The sequence below is a fragment of the Polistes dominula genome, unplaced genomic scaffold (assembly GCF_049000335.1).
Source record: "Polistes dominula isolate Pdom_NZ unplaced genomic scaffold, Pdom_raw_medaka contig_73, whole genome shotgun sequence".
NCBI classification, from domain to species: domain Eukaryota; kingdom Metazoa; phylum Arthropoda; class Insecta; order Hymenoptera; family Vespidae; genus Polistes; species Polistes dominula.
In genome coordinates this window covers 4178075-4195228 of record NW_028300951.1, presented here as the reverse complement: position 1 = coordinate 4195228, position 17154 = coordinate 4178075, and the positions used below count along the sequence as shown (strand labels likewise).

General features: G+C 33.1%; 1 protein-coding gene across 2 annotated transcripts in view; it reads right to left on the bottom strand.

Annotated features, from left to right (window-relative positions):
- Window positions 1-16707, bottom strand: part of LOC107063997 (nephrin) — a 133681-nt gene extending 116974 nt beyond the window's left edge. Inside the window, exons 1-2 of one of the 2 annotated variants that reach the window (XM_015316229.2) lie at window positions 15873-16707; window positions 11993-12228 (exon numbers count right to left, since the gene is read on the bottom strand). In XM_015316229.2, coding sequence (XP_015171715.1) covers window positions 11993-12110 — 118 coding nt within the window. In that variant the 5' untranslated portion in view covers window positions 12111-12228; window positions 15873-16707. Of the gene's footprint in view, window positions 1-11992; window positions 12229-12370; window positions 12560-15872 lie in introns of those variants that run through there. The other variant, XM_089172390.1, reaches the window with a different exon arrangement.
- Between the last annotated feature and the right edge of the window lie 447 nt (window positions 16708-17154).

Sequence of the window (17154 nt, the reverse complement as noted above, 5' to 3'; positions counted from 1 at the left end):
GTTTCTCCACTTCTCTTTCTTTTTATTTTTAATAAATAAAATTAAAAATTAGAACATTATTAATATCTTTGGAATATTTTGTAGATATTTTAGAAAAAATTCTTATTGATTATCGACGAGAGAGAATACAATAATAAATTATTATTCCTTTGCGTCTTTTCTAGTTTGTTATATTTATCATTAAAAAATCAAATGGAAAATCTTTACATTCCTCAGATTTTTATGGCACAATAACCAGTAGCGTAAAATTGATTTTGATGCTTCGAAGAATAAAAAGTCCTTGTACCTTCTCGTAATTAGGTTTCGCGTAAAATAATAATTAATTTACAGATAGCATTGTAGAGTCGTTAGAAACGTAATCTGTTTCTGACGTGTTTCATAGCAACGAGCATAATTAGCAGAGCTCGACCCGGACATAATCAAATGAATTCGCGAACGGTTGTATGATGGTGACGGTCCTTCTTGAAAATCTTTCCCTCGCTTAGATGGTATTTCTTATTTCGTAATTACTCTTTTTCCCCCTATCTCTTTCTTTCACTATTTTTTCTTCTTTTTTTGCTCTCTTTCTTTCTCTCTTACTAAACCAAAGAATGGTGAAATAGAATGCAAACTATTGAAATATCTTTTACGTTCTTTATATTTGGTCGGTGAAACGAAAAGGTGACTGGACTGAAAAGGAAAATGGGTTATACGGATTTCGCTTAAGATGGCTGGCATAGATTACGACTTTTTATTCAGTGGAAAAAGAAAACGAAAAGTGCACGAAAGGATGAGGAAGAAAGAGAGAGAGAGAGAGAGAGAGAGAAAAATCAGAGTGCAGAGTAGTTAATAGGATTCAACGAACGAGATTCAAGAAAATTCAACGAAAAATTACAATCTCTCTTGGTTCATGATTGTTGACATTTTTTACAATATTTCTTTTCGCGAATACTTTTATGAATGATATATAAACCTTAATTACAATCTTGATGCAATGATTGCTAAGGTTTGAACATTTTGCACTTTTTGATAGCATCTAAATTAATTTAGAACTTGTAACTACGAAACTTGGATTACTCGTATTTACGTGTTTTTTGACGTATTTATGTGCACAAGTACGAACTTTTTGTACGAAATTAAAAAAAAATGTGATCCGAATATTTATCTTGTTTTTTGTTTTCGAAAGGAGAAATAATGAATCTTGTTGGTCGATATAACGAATCATTTAAAATAAGTTTAGTAAAAAAGAAATATGTAAAAGGATTTATAAGCTGGTTGTATTGTTGGTCTGGTTATAAATTGGCTAACTGGGAGAACAGATCCTCGATCATTTATCCGCGTGAGAAGCACGTCGAGTGTTTCCAATTATTTTAAACGACAAAAGAGACGTCAACCATCCCTTAATGGAATAATAATGCCACGACCACGGCTACGCTTAAGGACTACGCTTGCAGATGCAGCTATTACGTTCATGGTAACCGTTTTCTCATATGGTAGAAGCTGACCTCAATAGAAACTGACCTTTACAAGAGGTCTTTTATATTTACTATATATCCATTTTATGAATCGCTCAAAAGTCTAAAAATCAAAAATTGAGAAAATTAATATTTTTTAGTACATTAATTTCTTACAATTAATTTGATTATTCTTTGTTTTTTCAAAAGATAAGTTCTGCAACAAAACAAGTTCTTTACAGGATATGAAGAATAAATACGTGAGTATTTATAAGGACAATAATATATTGAAAATTCTATGAATTTCAACTTTTAGTAACTGAAAAAGGTAGAGAAAACGAAGCAGAAAGAGTATAAATAATAATAATAATAATTTATAACAACGGAAGGAGGTAATATAGTAATAATATAATTAATAATATATATAAAATATATAATAAAAACAACCTATATATATGATTGAGTGAGTGGATATTGTTACGATTATTCTATCTACCCCTGTAGATACAGTGTAGGATCGGATATCCCTAAAATAAATGCGAATAAGGGTTTTACGGTACTCAAATCTCTTGACACTCAAAAATGTGACCAGTTATCCTCGTACGCGTTTAATAACAGAAGGGAGATCTATACTTCTCAGGTATACTCTTAATTTTCTAATATTTAAGAATAATGTAAACGATAGAGAAATGACGATTTTTCTTAAATATCTTATAACTTTTGTAGCAACAATATACGTTTAGATTTTTCTTATTTCGTTTTATCTCATACAATTGTGTTTGTCTATCAATGTTCAATGCACTAGTAATTTTCGCTTTTTTTCTTTCTCTTTTATTTACTATTTTCATCGGTTATTCTCTCGTGATTAAATGTACGTGCATATTTTTCAACGTTACATTAAAAAAAGAAAAAAAAATAATAGAAAGACAAAAAAAATATTTGTACAGTGAGTATTCTCGTGTTCACATTTCAAATTTCTTTCTAATCGATTTCAATCAGCTTTATTTTACTTTCTTGTCAGGATCGACTTTCGTTATCGTTCGCGATTGTTCGTCGCATATTAAACCGACATTCAACTGTGATTATGCTCAAACGGAAAGATAAAATAATATCACTTTACAATCTCAAATTCTCTTTGCAAATGCATACGCTCTTGAGTAATTTGTTCATTTCAAATTTCATCTTTAATAATCGCAACTTTGGATAATTATTGCATATTCGTTAACGATAGATCATGATTTATTTATATAAGTGGGAAAATGACTTATCGTTATCCCCGATAATTACTATTTGTCCATTCTATTGTTTTTCGATTATTATAAGCATGTTTTTAGATTAGAACATAAGCGTAAATGTTAACTTAAATATTTCAACTATAAATTTGAAATAAAATGAAAGATCGATAAATTTGATTTGTTACACGAATTAAAAAAATTTCATTCATTAGTTGTTCCTATTACCAGTTAAGTTAATGGAACCATATTGCTAAAAAATAATGAATTCGTATTAGAAAGAAATATTTTATATATATATATATATATATATTTGTAATTGTTGTATCGAAATTATATATTATTTATAATAATGAACGACCTCGCGTATTCACATTACAGAATTTAAAAAACTCGTTTCATCGTTCCATTTTGTATTATATTTTTATCTGAATAAAGCTTATTCTACTCAATTCTACGGAATCGAATTATCCATTAAGAAAATTGATTGGAAGCGTCAGAGTAGAAACTTGATAAAACATTGTTTATTTCCTAAGAGACTATTAAAGCGACAGAATTTGTATTAGTTATCTTGGAACATTGTGTGGTTGGTACAACGTTTATGTTGTAATTTAAATGGAATAACTTCAAGTTGATTAGTACATCGATTTGGTTGGTGTAACGGTCGTCACTAAAATTCGATTATATCTCAATAATTATGGATAGTATAAACTCTGATTTTGCAGTTGCAATTGATGTATGCAATACAGAGGTATAACGCTAATCGAGATGCATGCGAATTAATTGGATTACGTTGCATTGTGTTCAGTACGATTGACAGGTAGTCATTAGGTAACTCGATAATTAAGCAAAGGTAAATCCATTCGCATGGAAGAATTTATTTAAGAGAGAAAAAATCTTAACATTTGATTCTAATTTTCTAATTTTTTCAATAGAACAAACCACTATCGAGTTCTTCAACCATTTTGCTTTAGTAGTAGCTATGCATCGTAGTTGAAAGCGTGTTTGTCCTTTCGGAAATGGATGAAATTTCGAGAAGCTAAAGTAACCAGGAACGTTACTGAACGAATATTGGTTTGCATGTTCTCTTCCTCTAACGCCGGAGGTAGAAACAGAGATTTCGATTCGTGCCGACTGATATCGAATCGTGTCGAGATTTCATAGTGAAATTGTTAGTTGGACGAATGTGATATGAACTATGACTATCGTTTCGATTCGATTAGAGAATAACTCTCGCATACAAATATGAAGTAACATGGTATTACATATATATATATAATATATATGGATAGATAGATGGATAGATAGAGAAGGGTACTCGCGTAGACGTTAGATCCTCCCGTTGCGTTTGCTTGGATTAGGTTTGATATCGAGCAAGGTTCATGCATCTTGACGAGGCGAGAGTCCTGCTCCTGTTTATCGAGTCGAGATTTGTGATAGCCGATGGAGGTCATCCGAGGATCGGACGAAGGTCACATAACCACGGCAGGATGGCACCGGCCAAACCCTTATCAACCTCGCCATCCATCCAATGTAGCCAACGTTTCTACGTACATATAGTTACATAGTATACCTAACCCAGCCCCGAGCTGATTTGGCTCACGGTTGACAACGGTTCACTTGTGTGTACTCCTTCTTCTTTTATAACTCTTGGTGTTTCCCTTTTCTTCTCATTCCGTATAATATTTCAATGTTCGAAAAATCTGTGATTGTTTTAAAAATTCGCCTCTTCAATATTCTACCTCTTTTTTCTGAACCCTTTTTTGTTCTATGCGTCCGTATCATCAGTTATTTTACGACTATAATTTTTTATAACCTAGGATATTTTTCATTCTATAACCATTGGTATGTACATATATCGAAAGTATTAACGAAAAAGAAACTGCTAACTACTTTAAGTTGAAGCGCGTAGCGTGAGCGGCCTGCGGCCAGCAGTAGCGATCGCTGGGGACTGAATACTTTTTTTTTTCTTTTTTTATATTTCCGAGCATACATATAAGACAGCAGTAAACACCTGAAACTTCGCCGAGCACGCATTTGCGTCCATAATCTATATCGATGGCTTGCGTCGGACGCATATATATTTATAAATATTTTTTAGAGTTATATTATTTTATTGTCATTTGTATCAGGTTCAAGTTATTAATAGAGTTAGAAACAATATTATTATACAGCGACTGTAGTTGAATAACCAGAAAAGGCACGCGAACATGGGAAAGTTAGCATGTATTAATTAAAACATATAATAGAACTTAGAATTTGAAGTTATTATTTGTGCGATCGTGTTTGTTTGGTCGTTATCGATTATAATTATAATGAAGTAATCAAAGTGTATAAATAGTGATTGAACAATAATGTAAAATGCGTTGTAGGTATCTGTATATATAGGGAAGAGAAAAATATATTGATGAAACGAAAAAAAAGAGAAAAATGGAATATAACCAAATTTGTGAGTCTATCAATTTACTGTTACATTGAATAGTTAAATTTATTGAAAAAGAAAAAACCAGTTCAATGCAATGGGTAAGTACGAATGAATAATAAATATTTTTTTCCTCTTTTCTATTTTAAATTAAACAAATGTTATAGATATTTGTAAAATTATCGATTGTATTATAATTTTGTTCTTCTATCGAAGAGTTTATTTACATTAATAGCAGGCTCATCAACTATATTGCCCATGTTTATGTATTTTAAGGATGCATCGTTTACATAGAAAACATATATTATATTGCGTATTATTCAGGATATTCTCAGTCTATTATGGGAAAGCAATGAATTTAATAGGTGCTATTATTTTGTTAAAGTGTAGAAAATTCTTAATATTCGAGTTATGGAGATAGATAAATTGTATGTTTAGATAAGTGTAAAAGTGTAAAATTGTGTATTTAAATAAGTGTAAAAAAATGTTCAATATTAAATTTCTAGGGATAAATAAAATATATATTTTAATTAGTGTTACAATTCTGTTCAGAAATATAAAAATATTTTAAATATTGCATTTATAGAGGTGAATAAATTGTATATGTTTATCTTTTTGTACGAATATCGCGCTCATCGTTAACTCATTTTAATGAGATAAGTTTAGTGTATTTTTTGGATACATTTAAACTTATTGTAGTGTACTTCTTATGCAAATCCATTGCCGTTATCTGAGACCATGAGAAGTGAGATGCGTATCGTGAAAGTCCAAAGTTTCTTGGAAATAATCGGTGTAGCGAAACGCCTCTACGGACGAACGTTGAAACGTCGAAACTTTTGTCAGACTATCATTTGCGTCTAGTTTAGAATGCGACACCATTTACGGAAAAGCAAGCCTTTGTGGAGGAAGCTATTCGATTAAAAACAAAAGAGAGAAAGAAAAGATGAACAACAAAGTAAAAGAGAGAAGAAAGATTAAGAAAAATATCGTGGCCAGTTCGTTCGTCTTTTGCACTCTCGATTAATTAAAACTTTCATCTTCTTCTGAGAAAAAATTTGTTTATCAAGGTTTCTTACTTTGCTGTGTTCCGTGAAATAATATTACTGTTTATGAAGATTACCTTAATTATTTTTTTTCCTCTGAATAAAATTAACGTAAAAAATTTAATAATAAATAATATATACATAAATAAATATTTGTAATATTTTTATATACACCTCTATATAAATTATATTAATATTATTTAGCTTATAAGTAGATCGATCGTTTTGTAGCATAAAATCAAATCGATTATAGAAACCTTTTTTATATTAAGTACATATGTTAAAATTGAATAATCAAACTTTTTTCAATAAATCCAATAATTCTAAATTTTAGTAAGATAGATTCAAATTTCCTACCCTTGTCGATATTTCCACTTTTTTCTTCGAACTCGGTAATTTGTTAAGCTGATTACCTCAGAATAATATAAATTAAAGATTTTAATTTTTCTACTTGTTAGAAATTCGATACGTAGAAAAGAATCTGTGATATCGGTAATTCAATGAATAAAATGTGTTATAAGTATATTCGAAAATTGAATAGCTATCATATCGATAGAAAGTAAAAGAATAAACGTACTGGAGTTCCCAGAGCTCAAATCTTTCCCTTTTTCTATGTCTACGGTATCAATGGAAGAACGGAGATAAAGGATTGATTACGGATATCTGAATATGTGTGGAGAATTGATAATTTTTTTTCTTTCTGACGAACAATTCGTAACACAATGCTCGGATTCAATTAATTAACTGATTCATTTCTTTAGTAATTTATTACAAATTTTTTACTACAACATGTCACAACGTGATTAAAATATATTATTGAAAGAGACGTATAGCTTTAATTAACAAAGAATGAGACAATGACAGAGTGAGAGAGTGAGAGAGAAAGAAAGAAACATTGTTGTAAGAGTTAATGAAATTGCTTTGTTATAATCTGAAAAACCTTAGAATCGACTTTATAAATAGAACCCGTTTTGCGCATTGATATTTTTTATAAAATAAATAAATTATATGACATCGTTGTCCTGTGATTTAATATTAACGATTTTATAATCCTTGCAGTCCTACTTCAGTCCTTTTTTGATTAATGATATTGCGTAAAAGTATAATAAAAATTAATGCCTTTCAACGTTCTAGAGCTAAAATTTTTTATTCTTTTACATAAGTATTAATACACAGATTATAAGAAATGTAAAATACAATAAAATCAATCGATACAAATGTTGAATCAAAGATAATTCCAAGCGAACGATATATTATGTAATGCACGAGTAAATCTCGTTAATTGATAAAATGAGTTAGCATCAGTATCTGTATCCCATATTTATAAGCAATTTTATTTTAATTTACGGCACACTTGTGTCATTTTTTACAGAAAAGGAAAGGATTTTCTCTTAGTTTAAAATATATCACATTTGCGTCGATAAAATTATACTTTCTGTTTTTATAATTGAAAAATAATGTTAAATATATGTGACATGATGTCATATGAGACATAATAATTAAATAATATTATTTAGGGAATAGGAAAAGAAGAAAGAATATTCGCATTCGTTGGATTGTGTAAGCAAGGTTGATGCGATGTAACGGGGAAGGAAAAGTAAACAAGTTAATGATTATCAAGTAGAATGTAATGCGCGTACGTAGATAGTATAGTGAAAGTAGCAAATACTTAAATGAGACGAATATACTGTACGTTTGTCGTAGCTAGTGTTGAAGGACGAGGTCGTTTGTTGCAGGTACGACCTCCAACCCTCTCTTATTCCACTTCGACACCCCCTGCTCGTCCAGGACAGTTAACAAGCGTAGTTTAAACACTCGTTAGAGGTGCTTGATCGTTGTTTCAAACAAGCCGGTGCGCATACGGTACTATCACCGGTGCGAGAGGCAATGTTCAAAGGTGAAAGCTGCTTAGAACGAAAATGAGTCTGAAATGTACGAGACATAAGACGAACAATTGTGTTGGTAGGGCAATTAAACGCGATGCCGTATGAGCATCCCTAGCAATTCCACGAAGTCTTTTAGCGAAAGCTTTATACAAAAAACTTCCATTGTTTCTTCTCGTCCTATAAAGTATTTGACAAGGAAAAGCAAAATATTATATTATTACTATGTTTTATGATCATGTTTATGTTCTAAGTAAATACAAATTTAATAAAAGAAATTCTATCGTTCTAAAACTCGAGTAAAATAAATTTACGAATCTGAGGAAACGCTACGTAGTAGTAGCAAATCGTATTTCGATGTTTTAATTAGTCGATGTAATTAAACTCGATGTAATTTTACCTTAATTTCATAGATATCTAAATAATTTCATGATAATCTTTTCTAAAGTTTCATTAGATTTTTCTGAAGACTGTAAGCGGTTTCGATCGTTTTCCTATTCGAAGAGAAAGTTTGAAATCTCTCGTGAGAAAACGTATTTCGATGAACTCGGTAGGTACTTTCGCGAAGCTGACACCGTTATATAAAGGAAAAGAGAGAGAAAAAGAGAGAAAGATCGATAGAAGGAGGGTATAGGAAAAGCAATGAGAGACCTTCGATATTTTCCTTCTCACGCTCACGAAGGAAAGTAAGCGGAAACATTCGTAACGCGGCTTCCGCGAAAGACTTCGCTTCCTAGGACTGGTTAAAAGGTACGAGCAGAATGGTTAAACGAACGAACGAATCGATCGTCGGTAATAACGTTGGAACGGGACGGGTCTCCATTAATCTAAGGACCTTTAATTAGGGGACGACCGTGACAAACGTTGGAAATTTTTATCTAAACCTTCTTCCTTCGGCCAACTCCTCGAGGGGATAATTTTTCCGCTATATTTCATTTCCTTTCTTTTTCAACTCTTGTTTTTTTTTGACCGCGGTAGAGAGAGAGAGAGAGAGAGAGAGAGAGAGAGAGAGAGAGAGAGAGAGAGAGAGAGACCCTTCTATTCGGATACGAAGTCTAGAGAAGTCTCGAGATTCTGTAACTTCCAGCAACCCCTCTACCCCCATTCCCAAGCCCGGTTTCCAATCCAACCCCATTCGTGCGCTTAAAGGACCATGCATTTATCGCAGGTTCGTGCCATCTGACCCTAAATTGTAGCCCGAGGAACTCCTTCCCATTACGTCTTCTATTGTTCCTCTCGAATATAAAAAGCCCGCGGCATCTTCGTCGCATTAAAGCGTTTAACCTTTCTGGATATGCTGTCCCCGAGTCGTAACTTCTTTACTAATGCTATTTCTTTTTATCATACGACAATCGTAATAATTAAAAGTTGTAGTAAATATCTTGATTTTTGCGAAAAGCCGTTTGAAGTTTAGTTAATTACCAAATGATTCTACGTTATTACATTACCAAATGAAATATTTAAGTTTTTCGTTAATGTATAAAATATGTAATATAGTTACTGGTATTCTCGAGAAACTCGTTAATTCGTTGATTTAGTTTTTTATAAATTCGCAATTGGTATTATTAGGATTAAATATTTAATTGGATACTGCATATATTAAGTTGAAATATAAAAAATTATTAAATGAAGAAGAAATAATATTATAATTTAACAAGTTTAACAAAATGGTATGATAAACATATACATTCATTAGTAAAACAAAATAGAACAAATTAATAAATCATTAAAATTCTATATTTAATAAAGCAAGATAATTTTACCAACATTTAGGTGCAAAATTTTTAAATGACGTAAAACAATGTCGCCGTTATTTAACTAAATAATTTGAAACGACATATTACAGAATTGCCAATCTTGAATATGTTAAGATCCTATATGATTTACCTATATTATTACCAAGAGAGTTGTTTAAAATTTTCGTGAATGCATAAAAGTATTGGATATTCCTATCGGTTACTAGCGATTTTAGGAAGAAAAAAACAAGTTAAAGCATAGGTATCGTTAGGTTCCACTCGTCAACGAGATTACCATTAACTCGATAGTACGTCCCACGAGTCTGAAGGAGCCTGAAGGAGCTAAACTCGGCTCTTGTTATGAAGAGGACTTGCCTCGTTTCGACAACGAGGTTATCGTTAACCCGATAGTTAAGTGCAAAGAAGCTAAAGCGATTTCACGATAGAAATCTATTCATTGAATGGATGTAGTCTTGAATCCAAAGTACTTAAATATATATTTTTCTCTAAGGTAAAGGACTGTCAGATCGAAGAGCATATATCGTTCCGAAAATCTGAAAGCTCAGGTCAGAATCTCCTTTAACTTTCTGCACCCTTGGGAAATGAATGTAATTTCATTAGATCCCCCGCAACGAACCAATTACCGAGAGTACCTACACTACTATACGATATATACGTATATCCAACGACAATAAATCGAATGGTAATAATCGTAAAAGACGATGAAATGAAGATTGCTTCAAGATTTTATCGATAAGCCTACCCTTGATTAGATATTTTTTTTTGTTAAAGAAATTACTAAAAGTGATAAAGATGAAAAATATAATACGTTCTGTTAAAATAATTATGTAACAATCCTTTCTCTGATATCCTTCTTTCAAAAGGACATCAACTCGTGGTTAATTTACCTCGGGGAAGGATACACGTGTCCGTATGTCAACGACACGTGTGTTCTCTTACAAGTGGACGTTACTCGTGTACGATTAAGTGACCAACGGATGCGTTAATTTACCGAAAATTCCGTATTCGACTAACATAAATGTTTCTTGTGTCAATTTTCTTTCGTTTACATTTGAGAAATACAAATTATATAATATTTATTATGATTGTGACCTATTAATTATACACTAATTATAATTTTGATTTGGTTTGTCGATACGGTATATTAGAACGTGTTACATCAAGGAATAGTATCGTCTACCAAATGCACCTATCAAATAAATATATAGTCGTAAAAATTCAATGATAATACTTATTTTGTTTATAACGAGTATTATAAAAGTTATTAAATAATTATTCATTTTAATGATAGTCGAAAAAGTTGTTTTTTGAAATAAATAGCATATTTCGATAAGCAAATATTATTAAATTAGATTCCTAAGGGAAAGATAATAGAGAAAGTAACGTTAGATAATTCAGTGAAGTTTTATGAAAATTGTGAGACTAATTAGTAATTAAAAAGCTTTCATTGAATATTAAATTAATGATCGAACTATTCAATATCGATTTTATAATGTATTATTCTCTTTCTAATTGCGGTTATGGCATGTATCGGTAAAAGTTTCAAAGTATAAACGTTTGGAGACTACTCTCATGATACTCATCCATTAAACATTAATTTCGATATCCTCAACGGAGAACGAACGGTCGTGGAAATAAATCAAGAGAAAAGTTTTAGCGTACGATAATTTACACGAGTAGTTTAGTGTCTCCTTTTCTGACTTCTCTTCGTTGTCCTTCTCTCCCTCCATTTCTCTCTCTCTCTCTCTCTCTCTTCCTCTCTAATTTCCCAAAGTCTCGTTTACACAACACGATAGTTAAAAAGGAACATTCGTGCATGGACGAAAGAACGCACGTACGTTTATTCATTTTAACAAATTATTTTCCACCCTACGCTTTTATTCTCTTTAGTATTTCTACCTGAAACATCATCCCCAGTACTCCCTTTATTTTTCTTTTTCTTTTTTTCTTTTCTCTTTACCGTTGACGAAGAATTGTTTACTACCACCGCTACGTGAATTAATAAAAATAATAAACGTTAATCCTGTTAGAGGGACATTTCTTTTTTATGTTTATCTAATATTTTTATCTCAACGGTTATAGTACCTTTTTATATTTTTTTTATTTTTAGCTAAAACAGAATAGTTACTAACTGAATAGCTATTAACTAATGATGTATGTATATGGATCGATCATTTATACGATGGTGACAAGGTAAATTCATATAGTTCGAATATACTCACCCGGATGGTCAGGTTCGTTATTGTTTGCATCTTCGTCCAAGGACGTTGTCCTCTCCGATTGCGCATCAGCCAGAGTCGATACCTCGAAGCACGTCACCACAATCAATATCCACAGCATACTGGCAAACAACGTCTCTTGTCTATTTCACCCACGAATCATCCTCGCGAGACTCACGAGACTCGCGTCGTATTCCGTTGGAGAAGCTCCTTCGATGATCAATTTCCTATCCGCAACACTGTTTAAAAATATTTACATTCGTTATTTGTTTATATGAATCATAAAAAAAATAAATTGGCCATTGAAATCGATTAACAAAGATCATTTCTACATGCTATCGGTACGTATGAAAAATTAATCTTTAGGATAATTGAAAATACCATGATGAAAATCAGATTATTGCAACCTCGTCGATCGATGTAAGGGGGAAAATTGAGTTTCGCACGGTCGGCTTAGTCGACGAGCACTCGATGGTGCTCGTCTTGAAAGATTTCATCAGAACACTTTTCAATGGCGAGGCATGGCGATCCACTTTTCCTGATCCTTATTCAGCACACCCTTTTTATATTCTTCCTTGTTGAAATCTAGACGGTATGTCCCGACAGTTTTCAAATAAGAAAGAAAAAAGACGGTGGCGAAAGAAAAACGATTCTTTTCGTGCGACACGATATCTCTTTCTACCATTTCTATTTCCGTTCCTTATTTTTTTTCCTTTTTTTATTTTTCAAATCGATCGAATATGGTTAGACAAATGAATATGTCAGCTTTTTTCTCATCATTCCATACCATCGGATAAGTATTACGTTATTTTTTATTTCAATATATATATATATATATATTTAAAATTTATAATCTTTATATTTACGATACGAAAAGATCGAGGAAATAAAATACGCGTATTTATTTGCTTTTTTTTTTATTTTTTAAATAAATTTAGTAATATCGTAAACGTTTGTAATATGGTTCAATAAAACTTATTTTAGATATTTCTTTGAACTTTTTTCTATAACACGATCAAGTTTTTAAAATTAGATGGAAGTACACACAAAGTCTCTTACTACATAGAAGATTGATATTATCGAGAAGCGTTAGATCGTATATGCTATTTCTTTTCCCATTACAGGACACGTCCGATGTTCTCGGCAGTTTGCAAGTACTTTTTGCTCTTTCTCCTTTCGCTCTTTCCTTTTCCTCTCGAGCTTTTCTTGAAACGAGAGGACGTGGACAAAGGTTTCTGTCTGTGTAAGTACGGCAAACCTACGGCAAAAGAGACTCGTCCTTCTGACGTGTACCACATCGGAGAGCTAGACTCACTTTTCTCCTACTTTCTAGCGAACATTACGTGGACCGGGTACGTGACATAAACTCTGTCCGTTTGGAATGGACCCGCCCTACAATTCTATACGAGATCTTCTTTGAAAATGTCATTTTCTTTCTAATCGTGTTGTTCGTGTTGTATCTAAGGTTTGACCTTCTTTTTATCTTCCTTTTTACATCCTTTACATTCACGTTCTTTTTCGTTTTTAAATTCACCTTATTGTACTTTGAGAAAGATTCCTCAATCTTTTTTCCGCTTATCCTATACACGAACTATTATGGATTGCGTTTACTTTGAAACTATTCTAACACTGGTATTCTCATTCAAGTACATAACTATGTAACTTAGAGTCACGTACAATGAAAATAACTCAAAAAAGGACTAAAAAAAAACTTGCTTTTGTTAGTATGAATTATTTCTCTTAAGTCAAATTATATGAAAGAATAATTTTGATTCTCATAAAAATTCAATGGAACATATGTCGAAGAATTTAACTTGGTTTTGATCTTTTTATGATATATTGAAATAATCATTGACAGGACTAAATTCGATAGAAATCTTTCAATTTTCAAAGTCTCATTGAACGTCAAATACGAATGACTGTTTGAAAATCAAATAAGAGCAGTTGAGTAAACGCGAACAAGACGATTGAAAGGAGGGAGATAATTATTAGCTTGAAGATGGTAACGTAACTAATTGAATTTGGAGCTCGATTAGGCAAGAAAATTACATTATTCGGAGGCAGAAATGGATTAAAAAAATCTTTTCAAACTACTTTAAAGGATTATCTTTGTACCAAGTTAACGGATAAACGATAGAAACTTTTCTCGGATCGAATCTTTTTGTATAATTTTAACTACACTCTATAGGTATATTTTTATTCCTGCGTATCAATAATTCTCACTGGTTTATAATTAAAGTTTATAAATAATACTAGATATTAATTTTTTAACAAGATAATATATCAATGAAAAAAAGCACTGCTGTAAAAATTATAAGTTAGCTATATATATAATAATTTTTTAATAAAAATTTTTCATAACGTACGATATAATTGATTATAACATTCACGCGAATATTTCATAAGAGTAGAAGCAATAAATTAAACAACAGTCGTACTTTACGAGGTTTAATTTCGAGAATGATGTAAATTTTTCATAGTACAAAAACGTAGTTAAAAGAAAACATGATTGATGCCTTTTAAAGCGGTCGATTTGCTTGAGTAGAACAAACGCTTGAAGTATTCAAATGTTGAGTATAGCGTTAGGAAAGTTCAGTCGAATTTACATTTCATGGTCGCTCACAGTTCAATACCTGGAGTTGAAAATGCTAGATTTGGTGGCCATTTCGATGAAATTGGGAAAGAATGCAGCCCCGAACGAATGAGCCAACCAACGAACGTAGAAACGGTTTTTGGACAAACGGGTTGCATAAAGGGTAGAATGATAATGACAAAATACAGCGATGATCGGTCCCATTTCTCACGTGTTGCGAATTGCGATGCATTTTCCATCGACGCGCCCCGTCGAACCAATTTCTGAACGCGCTGAACTATTCCCAATGGGGATTTATCGTACAACGAAATCGTTAAGAACGCATCGATCAATGAAACAGACTGAAAATATGGACCCCGAAGAGAATAGAGTAAAGCGATTCGTTATTTTTATTCGCGTGTGCTATTGCAAGGAAGATCAAAAATATAAAAAAGAATCGCAACAATCGTCAACAACGTTCTTTCTTTTGTAATCAAAACTATTGATCAAATCGTATTAGTTTTCCTATGAATTCATGTGCTAAGTCGTTTATCATCATTCAATTATTTGAATATCCGTCAATCGATAGGATTGCCATAATGGATTCCTTGAATGTTCACTTCATAGGAAGTTTAGAAATATTTACATAATTCCGGATGACCGTTTTCAATGTAATCAAAGAGAAACTCAATCACATTTTTCTGAATTCGAAACGAGCTTTACACAATGAAACATCAAACAACTCCGCACGGTGATTTTCATGATCGTCAAAGGAATGTGCATAACAGCTATTATATTACATGTTTTATTTATCTCGATTACATATTCCTGTCCGAGAAAAATTTAGAAATGTTATTAATCGTCGAGCTCGCGTAAACCTCGTAAGAAACTTATTTTTATAATTCATTTACGCGCGAAAATGTATTCTCATATCTCTCTGAAGAATTTATCTTTTGCTATAAACAGAAAATAGCTGCGAGACATATTTATTTTCATGTCGTTTAACGTAGTGAAAATCTCGTTTCATTATGTGGTAATTTCAAAGGAAAATGTTCAGGTTGCAATCGTTGACAACGTCGCTCAAAATCCGATGCCTCTATCGCGAGATGTCGTGAGAATTTTGTTAGCGTTGAACGTGTATCATCGAAAATCGAATGCGTATTCGTTTGCTTCACTATATGTCCTTTTCATTCTATGTTTCTTTGTATCGTGCAACGAGTCCTGTGTAAAAGAATTGATCAGAAATTGAAGATAGAAAGCAAAAGAGAAAGAACAAAAAAAGAACACCACAAAAGGGGAACCAATAATTACCTGAGCCGAGAAAATTAGTATGTCCGACGAGAAAGGATAGAGAGAAAAAACGATCGGCCAATTGATCGATACCCGTACATCGGCAACTCGTTAACTCTATTCAAGTCGTCAATGTTTTATGACATAGTGTTCCTTTAGGAGGTGTTCCGTCGGGGGGTGCGCGCGATCGTAAAGTTGGACGTGGCGCGGCTCGCGTACGTCGTCGTCGGTTCGCGAACGTAAGTGGAAACACGTGGTTCGAGAAGAGCCGAACGTGCAATCATTGGCGGCTAGCTTCCCGGTCCCGGCTTTTTTCTCTGCACCACTGTTTTCACTGCGATCTCGCGTAGTTTGTATAGTGCCAGGACGATGCACCTTCGTATCTCACCATACCTTATCCGCTCCGCCTCCTGGCGCACCTCGAACGCGCTGCTATCCGCGATATTCACGATCGATATTTCCTCTCGCAAAAGTTATAACTTATTTTATCATTTTACTATAGTAAAAAAAAAAAAAAAAAGTAAAAATATTATGTGGATTTCTATTTTTTTCTTTTTTATTTATTCCAAATAATCACTTTTATCACTTATTTGTCTATATTTCGTGAAATCTCTATTATTCATTTCCTTTCCCTTGTCGCGTTTCCTTTTCCTCGTAAATTCTTTTCAAAACTTCACTTTTCCTTTTAACGACGATCGTACCTTTCCCGAGAGAGTCCCTTCCTCTCTCTTTCTTTTTTCGTCGAAGGATTGCACGAAGCGCGCGCCTCGAGCTCCGCGGTGTTACTGGATGCTGCCGGCAAAGTTACGCGCACGGACGAGCACCCCCGCGCGTCCGACCACCCACACCCCGTTCATCCCCGTCCAGCCGCGTCCGCGCACCCTCGTTCACTCTCGCTCGCGACCAGACCGTCCCATGCTCTCTTTTTCTCACCACCCATCTGCCCCTCTACACCTCTACTATCCTCTCCTTTCCTCCCTTACTCACTCTCTGCTTCGTGCAAGCTCGATAATCTTCGTTCGAATTGACGACGCCGAATCTTGAGACTGAACCAAGTAGAAAAAGGGGGTTAGATAAGGACTATGAAATAAAGGGAGAGAGAGAGAGAAAGAAAAAGGAAAAGACGGACGTAGGGATAGTTGAAAGAAAGAAAGAGAGAGTGAGAGAGAGAAGAGAGAAAGCTTCTTCGTCCGCGACGAAGATTGGAGTACTTCCGGTTGGCTGCACGACGACGCGCGCGATATGCATCCGGTCGGTACAGCCTCCTTCTTGCGAGAACGATTATTCGAGATTAACGAAGCGC